This window comes from Podarcis raffonei, chromosome 7, assembly GCF_027172205.1.
Source record: "Podarcis raffonei isolate rPodRaf1 chromosome 7, rPodRaf1.pri, whole genome shotgun sequence".
Classification (NCBI taxonomy): domain Eukaryota; kingdom Metazoa; phylum Chordata; class Lepidosauria; order Squamata; family Lacertidae; genus Podarcis; species Podarcis raffonei.
In genome coordinates, this window is record NC_070608.1 from 33,757,890 (window position 1) to 33,772,640 (window position 14,751).

At 40.5% G+C, this 14,751-nt stretch overlaps 1 protein-coding gene across 3 annotated transcripts in view; it reads left to right on the forward strand.

Moving 5' to 3' along the window:
* Positions 1–14,751, forward strand: part of SLCO5A1 (solute carrier organic anion transporter family member 5A1) — a 63,977-nt gene that overhangs the window by 21,835 nt on the left and 27,391 nt on the right. For all 3 annotated transcript variants that reach the window (XM_053395933.1, XM_053395932.1, XM_053395934.1), the window contains exons 3-4: positions 9,073–9,205; positions 12,962–13,185. In XM_053395933.1, the coding sequence (XP_053251908.1) occupies positions 9,073–9,205; positions 12,962–13,185 (357 nt within the window). The remainder of the gene's footprint in view (positions 1–9,072; positions 9,206–12,961; positions 13,186–14,751) is intronic.

The following is a 14,751-nucleotide window of genomic DNA, read 5'->3' on the forward strand; positions in this document are numbered from 1 at the left end:
CCTTCATCCCTGATCATTAGCCTTCCTGGCTGGGGTTGATGGAAGCCGGAGTCTGACAACATCTGAAGGGTCACAGGTTCCCCATCTCTAGCCTGCAACCACAAGGGTCTGTCTGCCTTTGGCCCTAATAAAGCGGCCTGAATAACATGCAAATTGAGGTTTGGTACAACACTTACCCAAACAGCTGTAATTAAGTGGTATACAAATTGTTGAAATAAAAATAGGTAAGTAAATAATTAAATAATAAAGCCCACATTTGCTTATGCAGGTCTGTAGCATCCCACTATTTCAGAATGTCGCTTCCAGATTCCTGACACAAGTAGTGGTGTAATCATTGGGAATTTCAGTGGACTTAGAAGTGTAATCCGAGGAACAATGAAGGAATATAAGAAGCTGTTCTTTGAGGCCCCTTCTGACTATAATTCTGTGATAGGAATAGCTTTGCAGGCCATTTTAATTAATAGACTGCTTTAGCGGTTGCTGAAGATATGTAAAAATGTACATTAGGCAATTTTAAAGTGTGAATATAGAGGGGAAATATCTGGTTTCTTCTATCAGGCGTGTGCAATAACATTCTGCAGCAGTACTTTGATCTCCTCTGTCATCCATTTATGTAAAAGAGAACATCAAAGTTAAAATAGAATTTTGCCTTTAACAATTTCTTCAGTTCAGCAGATGGTGACTTTAATTAACCCGATTCACCAAAAACAGAATGCAGCACGTTATGCATCTTTCCAGCTCAAAATATCTCAAAGGCATTTTGCAGAAGTAATGAGCAAAATATTGGCAATGCAGAGTTTGCAAATGTAGCAGACATAATTAGTTCAGCAACATTTTACACAGACTTGCGTATTTGAATCTGATTTTGTAAAAGGGTATGCCAGTCTAGCGTACCATGCATAAGATGATCATGCTAAGAGTGTAAGTGATTGGTGAAGTGGAGATGAACAATAAGTAAGCCATAGACTTAGGCTTAACTTCTACCTTCAATGGTAGCTGGAAGTAGTAATTTGATTTTTAATAAGGGCATAGGAAGCTGCCTTATACCAAGTCAGACCATTGGTCAATCCAGCGAAGTACTATCTACTTACTGGCAGTGGCTCTCCAGGTTTGCCTCAGTGTGAGACAAGTTAATGGGTCTGAGAATACAGTCAGATGGAAACAATTCTTAGAAACCTGGTCCTTGACATATGAAAGGGATACCTCGGTGTTCAAAAGTGTTTTAAATGGATTATCTTCTTCATGTATGTGACCCCTGTATGTGGCCCCAGTTGGCATATCCTGTAGTTTTCTTTTCCATCTAATCTCTTTGAATCGCATGGTTTCTCTTTTACTTCAGGCGAGCACAACTTGATAGTATCTTTGAAGTATTAAATAACAACAACAGCAATACCATTTCCAGATGGACACCTTGCTCCATGAGTTGCTCAGGCTAGACCTGCTGGAAAGATGTTTCTTAGAGCTGTGCATACTGATAAGTCCCACTATGTTCAGTGATGCTTGCTCCCTAGTAAGTCATTTTAGGATTGCTGCCAAAGTATGTTTTAAGTGGTTGAGGATGTTTCTAAATTTGATTTGTCTGTTTTTTGTAGCAATTACTGATACCTGGTGCAGTGGATGGTTTGTTTGGATCACTGGGAGGGCAAGTATGCTAGTGTCCATTATTCCATAACAATGTACAATATTTATTTATTAGAATTTGATACTGCTCATCAGCAAACTCCTCTGGGCAGTTTACAAAAAGTATAAATTGATAAAATGCAAAATAAGATCAAACCTCCATTAGAAACAATAGCAATACAACTAGTGTAAAACCATAAAAAGCAAAACCAACAGCACTTCTGCAGATAATCTCAGATGTCCCCCAAGCTACTCACCTGGTCCTTCAGATGGAGTGTGACCCCATCAGGAACAGGTAACTTGCTGATCTTGCCAGGATTAAAGCACAGTGTATTGTTCCGAATCCAGTTCACCACTGCATTCAGACACTGATCCAGATCTTTCACAGCCTCTCCTGATTCATATGTTTTGGAGAAATAAAGCTTCATGCTGCCAGAGTACTGATGACACCTTTCTCCAAAACACCAAATTTTAATGGCAGCTAAGTGCAACTACCATTGTCTGTATCCAATACTATATTTTGTTGCTCAGCAAGATAATGCTGAAACCTGATTCATTACTTTAAGTATATCTGATATTGCATGGTATTTTTTTGTTATATTACTAAATATTATTGAAATTACTTTTCTTATTATATGAAGGCAATATACCAACTAGTTCTATGTAAAGAGGTTGATGTTTACGTCTAAAAGCTGGGTAAAATGTGTCAAGATGTTCTGGGATAAGCTGCTCTTAATATGTGATGTTGATGTTGTTTGATTATGCTTTCCGTGGACTAATAATAGAGATACCGATTACAGTAATGTTTTTTACATGACAGAAAACAATTGTGTTGATGCTGTTTCTAGTTATGGAAGCTGAACACTAGTAGGTGTGAGTATGTGCAATCTTTGCTTTGTAGCTACACGGACAGCAGTACTGATGGAACCATAAATTCATCGGTGTTTTTAGGACTGGGACACTCCCACAACCTATCTCCAGTACCTATCACAATCTTCTATTCAATTTTTTCTGGTCTTAGCCTTAAGTGCTTACAACTAGCCTTCCTTGGCTGTATATATATATAATAAACCTTCTTAAATGCTTCATTTGATAAAGGGGTCTGTTGCCCGCAAATGCTTATGCAATGAAAAATATTGTTCCTTGTTAAGGTCCCACAGGGCTTTTTGCTGTTTCTCTTTAGATTTTGCCTTGGGCCCAATAAATTACTTCACTTTCCCTCCCAGCGCCTGTCATTGCCTTTTTCTTAAAAATGATTTGATGGCATTTGTTTTGTGGTCAGTTTATCAACTCCGATATGAAGATTTAGTTAAGGATCATAGCATGGATGGAGATAGTGTTGTCAGTCATTGTTAAAATCACCAGTTATTAAAACAGTTTCAAACAGATTTTAATTGGCCTCTAACAACCCCAGCCAGTGTCACCCCCTACAGGAAACACCAATAGAAATATTTTCTGAAATTATTGAAACCAGGACGCTCAAAGCACGAATCTATTTTTAAAATACATTCGCCTTCCTAACAGTGTAATTCAGTAAACAGAACTGCAGTTCTCAAAATACCTCTGTCCACTCCTTAGAAATTCCAAGTAAATTTCAGTTGGCAAACAGCGATAAAAAAATTGGGAATGGAGGTTACTTTCTTCATACTTTGGCAAACTATTCTTGCAGCAAATAGAATTTTATGGTGAACATGATTAGAGGTATATATGGAGAACTTGCAGCTAGATTTTTTTGGGGGGGTGTTTTTGCTTTCATACCATTAAAATTACGATTCACTTATCTTCCATGAATCCTGTGCTACATCCCACACCACTGTATTAGGCAAGTGAAGATTCATACCATTTTTAGTATATATCAACTGCTAGTGGGGTCCTGCTTTTGGCCGCTATGAGAACAGTCTGCTGGACTAGATGGCTCATTGGGTTGATCAAGCAGGTTCATCTTACGTTCTTACTAGAGCTGACAGCCAGAGAGAAGACAAAGGTGAGAAGGAATCAAAGAGGCAAGAATGGATCCTGTGAACCAGTTCTTAGAACCAAACTAAACGTGATGCGAAATGCAGTGGTGATGTATCTGCTAACAGATCTTCAGTTTATTTTCTAATTAGTCCCACATTATGGCTTTATGTCAGGAAACACAGATTGCAAATGCAGTTTTCAACTGGCTATACTTCTGTGACCCAGGATAATTTAATTTACTGCACTTAATTCATGTGAACTGAAAATTTAAAAAAGCATGTGACAAAATCTGATTTATTTCTAGAGGCAAAAACACTTTGTTAAAAATGTATAATTATAATTAATAAGAGAAATAGGACATTAGGGTTGTTAGATGGATTCACAGTATTCAGCTGAAAAATAAAATCATAATTGCTTTGTTGAAAGCTCCCTGGAGCTTACTTGGTGACTTTAAATTATGTACATGTGCATATTTTTTACATTTATATTGACATTTTGGGAATGTTTATAGAAAATGTGTTGGGAAACTAGCAATGCCAGAGGGTCTTTAGGTTTTAATTGCTGTTGTAACATTTATTTTCCTTCATTATTCTGAATGAGATTAATTTTGGTTGAGAGGAAATACCACAACATATTATTGAAGTCTTTTCTTAATTAATATTTAGAATAGTCCCAACAGTCCCTTCCAACATGCTAGAGATGGAGATCTGGCCTAAGTTTCATACTGTCTTATGATATTAGATCTTAGGTCTGATTCATACGTTTGACTACTTGTGCGGTGGTAGCTGCTTCTAATGCAACATCTTGAGCACAGCTCCATGTACTAAGTTAAAGGCAACTCATCATGTAGCTTAAGGAGATTTTGATCATATCCTGAAAAAAGGAACCAACATGGTTGTCTTATCAAATTACTGTGAGCTGAGTATTAGGAAATATTTTCTATAGTATTGCTTAGTACTCTTGGGTTTTTTTTGCTTCTTTAAGGACAGTTACAAAGATGACTTTTAAATTAACTGTACATTGTTATCTGGATCGTGACATTGTTATTAGGGGATAATTATATTTAATTTATAAATATCAAACATTTTTTCATAATAGACATGAGTATATTTGGTTGCAGAGAAAACTTTAAGAAAACCCTATTTTCTAGTTGGCTTAAAAAATAATTGGCTTTTAACAACACTTTTGAAATAACTACATGTGTACAAGGTGTTTTGTACATAGACATTGTTGGCACATTTGGAACTCAAGAAGAGGCAGAATTCTTGTTTGCACATACACAGGCAGAAGTTACGCAGAACACAGTATGTGTAGAAAGTGAGAATAAGGATGCACCCCTCCTCTACATCAAGAATCCTTTTACGTGAGTGTGCATTTGAATTACTTACAAAAATTCTACAACATTTTATCTATAGACTATTGTTATTCAACACCTAAAACCATAAGGTGCTATGCAAAAACTAAAAACAGACTTTGTCCACACGCCTACAATATGAAAGTGAAGGAAAGAAAACAGTGAGTATCTCACAAAAAAGGGAAAGTAGCAGTGTTGGGCTCATAAGAAAAATACAAAAATCTGTGTTAGGGTTATATCTTTATTAGTCCAACCAAAATTATCTTGTAATTTTTGTTTGCTGATTATAATTCTGGCATGGATTTTAGATTGAATATCCTTTAGTGGACATCTTGAGAAGTTTGTGGGGAGCAACAATAGGCGAGCACAAGAATATGAATTCTGCTATTTCTGCCTTTGGCCTGATCAGTCAATGGCTTACCAAGACCAGGAACATCTTGGTAGTGGCACCTCATCTAAGGAAAAGCTTTCTCGAAGAGGCTCCTGGTGGCATCTTTATTATCTTTTCCAGGGCAATGTAAATACCTTTTTATTTAATTAGTTTTTAAAACTGTATCTTAAATCTAGAGTGTTGAACTTAAATCTAGAGTGTGGCATCTGTGCAAGGAATATTTTCTGCTGTCTTTTATTATTATTTATTAAATTTGTGTACTGCCGCATACCAACATGTCTCAGGGCGGTTCACAACATGAAATCACAATATAAAATCGCAAAATGCATAATAAAAACAAGAACAATGGTTCCAATACCATCGCTATCATAAATTCACCAGATGCCTTAGGAATGCCTCTCTGTCTCCCTCCTTCCACTCCCCAATTGGTAGGGACTTACCTTACAGGATTGTTGTAAGGAAAACAGCAAGGAAAAAAAGTGAGTCTAAATGCTGATGATTATTATTCTAGGTATTTTGGTGTGGAAAAGGTCTGCTTTGTGCTGCTGTTTAAAAGGTCTTTAAATCCATTCCATGTGGTAAGATTAATGTGCTGAAAAATGTTCAGAAGTCAATGTTTTCCATAATGTGGTTGATATGAATCTTGCCATATGAAAATAAGTAAGGTACATGTGAAAACCCATTATTTCTTTCTAATAGCAACCAGCCATACACCCCTGCAAACTCACAAGCATGATGGCCTTCTCTGTTGTTTGTCCCAAGCATCTGGAATGCAGATATGTGTTGTTTTTGAACCTAGAAATTCCACTAGGTTATCACACATAATAGCTTCTGGTAGACCTTTTCTCCATTACTGTACTTGTAACCACCAGACATTCTTAATTGTTTTCCATGGGGGTTGTGGAGGGATCACATGCACTGCTCCTGCGCGGTCCAACTTTCTCTTAAGGGCAGGTTGCTGACCTAAAGTTGGTTTGTTCAGCTGAACTGTAAATCCTCAGTGTGTTGTGAATTCTGATTCTTCAGGGTTTTTGACTGTGGGTAAAACTGTAAGTACATTTGGTCAAATGCACTAACAACCCCGCTTCAGACATAACCACTTAATGGGGAAAGGTCAGGAGTGCTGGGTCAGTGCATGTTGTCCCAACCTCCTCCATGGATACAAATTAAGAATGGCTGATGAAGACTTGAGTCTGATCCTTTTCTAAAGCTTGTTTAAGCTGCTGTTCTGGTCAACCCCTATATGTGACAGTGAATTTCACAGGTATTTTTTTCATGTGTCCTTAACCTTCTGCCAGACACCTCTGTTGATAATAGTTGATAATTTGTGCTTATTTTCTTAGTATTGGGAAAAATAACATCTTTTTTGTGTTGTAGGAGATATTTCAGTTGTTATAAATGATACGCAGTACAATATATAATTTATTCTGCATTGGGGGAATAATCTGACTGCTTCCTAGACATTGCTAATCTTTGGAGAGCTTTAATTGTGATTTTGAGTGAGATCTATGCAGACTCCATAAGGTCTGGGTGAATTAAGTTTGGCAAGACAACAGAAAGTGAATCCAAGTTTGTTTCCCTAGTTGTTGCTTTTAAAAGCAGCCACCTCCTTTGGAAGCACTCTTCAGTTATACTAATGTAAGTCTGAAGCTTCAAAAATAGCACTGTTACCACAAGACAGGAACTATGATTAATTTATAACATAGGAATGGTGCTTCACTTAAGAAGTTTTAAAGACAATATCCGCTATATTAATTGTAAAAAAAAAAATAAAAGTTGAGTTAGGTAGGACGCTAAAACTTACCCAATGGTCATTGTTCACATAGGACTTGATAGAGTGACATGGTCAGAGCACCACCACTTGAACCCAGTAGGGCAGAAGGTCTTGCAGGGGGCAGAATGTCTCTTTTTGCACTAGCTCCCTGGACCAGGCTGGTGCAGTGAAACTACCACCAGTGGCATGCCTACCAATGGTAGTGTCTGTCCACTTGCTATTTAGGCAGGGGCATTCAAGTGCTCCTAATCAGTGGGCCAGTGGACACCCCCACTTCAACCAAACCCCCTAGAAATCAAGGTTTTGGACAGCTCTGCCCAACTTCCTTCCTCATTAATTCAAACTAATTATGGTACGGCATTTGAGATTCTTTACAAGCCCACAGGCCAGTATGGTGCAGTGGTTAAAGTGTCAGACTAGGATGAAGGAGATTGGGGTTCAAATGCATACTAGACTATGATCCTCATTGGCTGAACTTGGACTGGTCTCTATCTTTCAGCCTCACAAAGTTCTAAGGATGAAATCGTGGACTGAAATATGACTTCGGCGTGTGACGTCAGTCATTTTTTGGTGTGATAGGTCCAAACTCACAAATTACACTATTAATAAAGGGGGGAGAAACCATTTTATGTTGTTTTCTAAAAAATCATGGGTAGCGCCTGACGTTCCCCACTAGTTCTATATTAATAGGCAAATATATATTCATATATACAATTGTAAATAAGTTTTAGGCTAGGAACTCTTCTTCATTAGCTACTTAAAATTTCATAGTGGGTACTTAATGAATGGCAGGCATTTTTATTGTCTAAAAGTGACGAGAACAGCCCACCTTACGTGTGCTTCACGTTTTAGTTTCACTTTCCATATCTTACCACAATTGCCTGACTATTCAGGATCACATTTCACCACAGTGGGGATTGGTAACTTGTTAATGGAGGGGACCACTTCCTAATTTCCACTTATGCATTGAAGAGTTAAGTACATTATTTTAAGGGTCAGGGTGTTTAATATTTATATTGCCAGTAAGATATATTTACAGAAACGGAGGACCGCATACAGTATCTTCATAATAATTTTTAAGTTTTAGGCAGCATTCCCATCTCTAATGGAATATAGCCTGCATTTGTTATTTTTATCTTTGTAATACAGTAGAGTATTTCTGCTAACTGTGAAACTTGTCTTCAGCATTACTAAATAAATGCTCTGTAATGTCTGTTTAGACTAAATAGCTGCTGCACATTCCAGTGGTAAATGCAGATGATTTGGGTGCAAATCATGTATTCCCCCAAAGATATGCATATTTATACCTGGGTCTACTCTGGAAAGAGTTCAGAGTATTACATCTCAAGAGGGGCTTGTTCCACACAGCACAGTGCATTCTGCATGCCATCCCTGTGCCTCTGCCCCAGTCTGCCAAGGTGGTTCTGTCCCACATGGCCCCTGCCTGGAATTCTGGCTCCATCCTTCGCCTTCCCAAGGACCCTTGCCAGAAAAAAGCCCAAGCCTCATGTAAAAGGACACTCCCCCCCCAGCACAGTCTGTTCCCTCCCCTGTTGTCTACCTACTCCACTTATATGTCAATAATCAGACACTGCAAATAGTTTTTCCTTATTCTGAAAATAAGGAATGAGAAAATACCCTGAAATATCTAGCTGTTTAAAGTTAGAAGTGTTAAAAAGGTACGATGCTACCATTCATTAGCATGCAGCAGGAATGGAACTTGCTTTTTAGAAGGCAATCCTGTATGTGGTTGCAAGGGGGTGGATGTTTGATGTGGGAGAAACAATAGGAACTGTAGAAAAAGCCAGGAGTGGCTGCCCTTAGAATATGCAAAATCGTAGGAAAGCACTCGTCTTCCTTTTCTTTCTATCTGTGAAATCTTTTATTACTTTAGCATTCTGCTTTAATATTGTAATGTCTGTAATATGGTATATTTTGACATGTCCTGGGTTGGCTTTTGCTTTTCTTTTTCAGCCATCATGTATGTAATGGGAGCACTTGGTCCAGCAGCAGGATATTTATTAGGCGGAGTTCTTATTGGGTTTTATGTGGATCCTAGAAGTACTGTTTATATTGATCAGAGTGACCCTCGTTTCATCGGTAACTGGTAAGTTGCAGCCATATGTCTGTTATGCATGAGAATGACCATTGACATTGGATTCATGATCCAGCTAATAGCATTTTTTTGAAGGTGGTTAAAGCAGCTTAACATTTGACCGTGTCCTTGGCGGTTCTGAGTTTAGAGTAACTGCAGTGCGTGATGCATCTGTGGATTGTTTAACCAGATTGATTGCTGGTTTGTCACTTATTTTTTTCTGTTGTTTGCTAGTTGTACATGTAGAACTATGAATAAATATTCAAAGTTAAAAAGGTTTTTTAAAACCAAGTACTTTAGCATTTGCAGCAAAGCCTTTAGATTCCCTTCCTGGAGTATGTGTGTGTGTTTCTATGCCAATATCCAGCTATACTTCTGCACTTCCAACTATATAGGAGTTAATATGTAAGAATAATTCAATTTGCATAATTAGTCATGCATTCTCATTTTATAGCTTGCTGTTGTGAGACATTGTACTGGCACAAATTTTGATGCTCTAACATGTCTACTTGAGCAACAGAGGGGTTGTCACAATAAAAGATTTATGCAGATTTGTGGGCAAGATAGCTAAATGGACTTTAAACGTAAGTTGCCAGGCGCAAACAACAGAGATGGGCATCACCTTTATGCCCTGCTTGTGAGTTTCCCAGAGATGCTGGAGTAGATAGACCTTTTGGTTAGAACCAACAGGACAATTCTTACTTGTGTTTCGCTTGCCAAGCAGCCCATGCTGTAGCAGTGAATTTTCAGATTAATTAATCTCAATTAATCACATTCCCCTTCTGTTGGGAGCATAGAGTAGCTTCCTATAGATGTATCAAACATTCTTCCATCCAGGTACTGACCATGATGATATCTGATTAGTGTTAACAACTTTAGCACCCTAATTTCTTCTTGCTGTTTGCTGAGATAGCCAAGTTGACAAAGCACTGTTTAGTTTTAGCAGCAAGTGGGTTAGAAACAGCTGCAACGACATTAAAGGAGCAGCAATAATTATATGAGAGTCACAGGGAAGGGAGTTAACAATCTAACCATGAACAATCTAACCATGACAATAATAGTGGTGATCTTGAAGAAATATGGCCTTAGATTTTCCAGACATTCAGTGCCAAACATCTGCCAGAAATAACTGGGTGCTGTGCTATAATTAGGCACATTTACAAGGCACTGAGTAGCCATAAAGCCTATGGCTTCTTATTTCTACCAGATGCTCCTTAATTGGTGTTCTGCAGATGGTACACTCAGCTACTTAATGGCCAGCAGCTGGTGACCTAGGAATGTGGGAGGTCTCCATCTCTCTCTACCGGTATATATTCATTCTGGAAAATCTAACACAGGTAGAGTAAGGTAACCCATGTGAACCACACACAGAATAGAATATTAGGGCAGAATAATACCGAGTCCATGTCAGCATCCAGTTCTGTAATGTTTTTGCTCCAGAAAATATTTTCTTTCAGAATGGCTGTCTGGTTGCTATACATCAACCATACAGTTAAAAAGAAAGCTCTGACTGAACTGGAATGCAACTGAAGTTTGAGAGCCAAATTTAGCTTAGTAACTAGAGACAAAAGAGATGGGGGAAAAGTTGCATCAGTGGTCATATAACTGATAGGTCACAATGACCAGAATGTATGTTATCTAGCCTTGGAATAGGCTAGCGTTTGGGTCTGAACTGTTACATTGAACACGTAGTCTGCAGCAATGGGCAGCGGGTGGGATCAGTTTTGGGGTTGTGCTGTCTGGTGAGTGGGGAATTAATTTCCCGACATTAAGAGATCTTGATTGAATTACTGTCTTCTAGTGTGTTACAAATGTACAAAGCTTACAGTGGGTCTATAAAAACATTTAAAGGTAAAGGTAAAGGTACCCCTGCCCGTCAGGGCCAGTCGTGACCGACTCTAGGGTTGTGCGCTCATCTCGCTCAAGAGGCCGGGAGCCGGCGCTGTCCGAAGACACTTCCGGGTCACGTGGCCAGCATGACGAAGCTGCATCTGGTGAGCCAGCACCAGCACCGCACACGGAAACACCGTTTACCTTCCCGCTAGAAAGCGGTCCCTATTTATCTAGTTGCACTTAGGGGTGCTTTCGAACTGCTAGGTGGGCAGGAGCTGGGACCGAACGATGGGAGCTCACCCCGCCACGGGGATTCGAACCGCCGACCTTTCGATTAGCAAGTCCTAGGCTCTGTGGTTTAACCCACAGCGCCACCCGCGTCCCACATAAAAACATTTAGTTTCCTACTAAATGCTGAGGAGGACATGCTTAATTTGCTGCTGAAATAGACACCTGCTGTCTGCCTTAACATTCATTTCAAACTTATTTGGGTTTATACTGCAAGTGCTATTTGCCTACTTGATTGATATTCTGTCCCCAAGTTTTTGTTGATTTAATAGAAATTCATTTTGTATCATATATTGGCTTGATTCGCACATTATATGAAGCCGTGGTTTGTTTATGGATGGTTTTTTAAGCTATGGTTTTTTAAACAAACAAACAATCAAATAAACCATGGCTCATTTGGTTTGCTTTCTAGCTGCTCTTGCCTCATGGCTTTACACTTTGGTGAACATCTGTGATGGGATGGCCAAACAGGCTGTGGTTAAATAAGGGTGATGGATTCATACTTAATGCCAAATTATAGTTAAAGCAAACCAAGCTTTGTCAGTCTCTTAGAAGCCAGTTCATGATTTGGCAGTACAAAAATCCTAGTTAAGCTGCTTGGTTGGGTTCACACATAGCTTAATGAACCATAGTTAATAAACTGCACTTTAATGTTATGTGCAGACCAGGCTGTTTGTTTCTTTCTGATTCTAGTTGTGACTCTTACTTGTATGCCAGTTTTTTAATTTTAGTCACCATGTGACTCTATAGGATTTTTCGCTCTATAGGACACAACTTTTCCCCTCCAAAAATGAAGGGGAAAAGTGTTTGCGTCCTCTGGAGCGAATGCAGGCTTTCGCTGAAGCCTGGAGAGTGAGAGGGGTCAGTGCGCACCAACCCCTCTTGTGTTCCAGGCTTCAGGAAGCTATCCGCAAGCCTGCGGAGCCCGGCGGGAACTCCCACCAGGCTCTGCAGGCTTCCGGACAGCTGCCTGCAGCCTGAAGCCCGGGGAGCGCGGCGCTGTGCACCCCGGGCTTCGGGCAGCTCTCCGCAAGCCTGCGGAGCCCGGCGGGAGTTCCCGCCGGGCTCAGAAGGCTTGCGGACAGGAGCCTGCTGTCCCTGAAGCCAAAACAGCAAAAAGGGGCGCTTCGCAGCCCTCCGTCTCGCTGTTCCAGCTTCGGGATGGCTGCGCAAAGCCTCCGCAGGGCAGCGAGGTGCCTTCACCCCACCGCCCTGTGGAGGCTTGAAAGGCTGTCCCTGAAGCCAAAACAGCGAGACGGGGCGCTGCGCAGCCCTCCGTCTCGCTGTTCCAGCTTCGGGAAGGCTGCGCAAAGCACCCCGCCGCCCTGCGGAGGCTACTAATGATGTCCCCGAAGCCTCAATCCTTTGGAGTGCAGCTGCGCTCCAAAGGCTTCAGGGATCTTTGAGGCTGGTGGTGGGGGAAAGCAGCAATTTTTTTTCCTATTCTCCCCCTCCTATGGTCCGGTGCGTCCTATGGTCCGGTGCGTCCAATAGAGCGAAAAATACAATAATTAGAAATACATTGGATGTTTTCTGTTTTATAAGATGCAGAGAATCTTTCTACAGTCTCAGTCACTATTTTTTGTTTCTGGTTGCAGTACACATATAGCTCAGCTGCAATTGTTCTTTTTTATCTCTCAACTTCAGGTGGAGTGGGTTCCTCCTTTGTGCCACTGCAATGCTTTTTGTCATACTTCCAATGTTTACTTTCCCCAAAAAGCTTCCACCTCGACACAAGAAAAAGAAGAAAAAGAAGATGCACGTTGATGATGTTTCAAGTGATGATGATATTGTAAAAGAAAAAGCAAACAGTAAAAGTCAGGTAGACCATGAAGTCCCTGCTTCAATGGGATTTGGAAAGAACGTTAGAGGTAATATATGTTTTTTAAATAACAGATTGGGGTGAGGTTTAAAATCATACAATTACTGTTAGTTTCTGCTGAAAATTGATAATGAAAGCTAATAGGCAATAGTGCACTTGGGAAATGGGAGAGTAACCAGTGTTTTGTATCATATGGTATTCTATCTCAGGACCACCTGTAAACTCTGGCTAATCCACAGTTGCTGTTGGCTAAATCACAACATCCTGGCACATGCAGTCAGTGCAAAGCATGTCAGGATCATTCAAGACATTTGCCGTGTTCCTCCACACCTTCATAAATCATCATGTGGCCACATTCTCTCCCCTGCCCCGCAATTCTGTTGCCTCATATGGATTATGTAACTGTGGAAGAATGTAAGAATATGACCAACAGTTTTTGTTACTGCCTTAGATAAGCTGGAAACAGCCTCTGCATGGTGGCTTTTGTCATCACCACCAGTCACGATTCCCTAGTTCCTCATCATGTAGATGGTCTCCATGCTGGCATCTGTCTAAAAATGAGAACTGGCGGGTGCTTAGGTAAATATAGGAAGCAGTCATTCAAATGAGGTGTGGGTTAGTTGCATTCACAACTATAGTCTGGACACTGGAAATTCTGAAACTGAAAGTGCCTTCCAACTGGAAATTGCAGAGCAATGCTAGTTATTCTAATAACTTGTCATGAAAAAAGTATAAAGTTTAGTAGCCAGAAGTTGCAATTATATGTGTAGTGACCAGGGGTTAAGTCCCTTTTAACGCATTGGTACAGTGGTACCTCGGGTTACATGCGCTTCAGGTTACATACACTTCAGGTTACAGACTCTGTTAACTCAGAAATAGTACCTCGGATTAAGAACTTTGCTTCAGGATGAGAACAGAAAGCGTGCGGCAGCAGCGGGAGGCCCCATTAGCTAAAGTGGTGCTTCAGGTTAAGAACAGTTTCAGGTTAAGAACGGACCTCCAGAACGAATTACGGTAAGTATGTAACCAGAGGTACCACTGTACTTACTTTTGGGGTTGCGGGTGGCGCTGTGGGTTAAACCACTGTGCTGCTTGGGCTTGCCGATCGGAAGGTCGGCGGTTCGAATCCCTGCGATGGGGTGAGCTCCCGTTGCTCGGTCCCTGCTCCTGCCAACCTAGCAGTTCGAAAGCACATCAAGTGCAAGTAGATAAATAGGTACTGCTCGGGCGGGAAGGTAAACTGTGTTTCCGTGCCCTGCTCTGGTTTCGCCAGAAGTGGCTTAGTCATGCTGGCCACATGACCCGGAAAAACTGCCTTAGGAAGCGGACAAATGCCGGCTCCCTCGGCCTTTAAAGCGAGATGAACACCGCAACCTCAAAGTTGTTCGTGACTGGACTTAATTGTCAGGGGTCCCTTTACCTTTACTTACTTTTGAGTGGGCATGTATAGGTTTGGCTGCAAATTACTGCTATCTCACCAAGCAATTGATACAATGGGTTGAATCCAGACTAAGGCTGAAATCCTAATCCTGTTTACCTGGGGAGTAGGTAACTCTCTTTGAATTCAGTAGAGCTTACTTCTGAGTAGATATGTTAGGCCTGTGCTGTGTCAGCC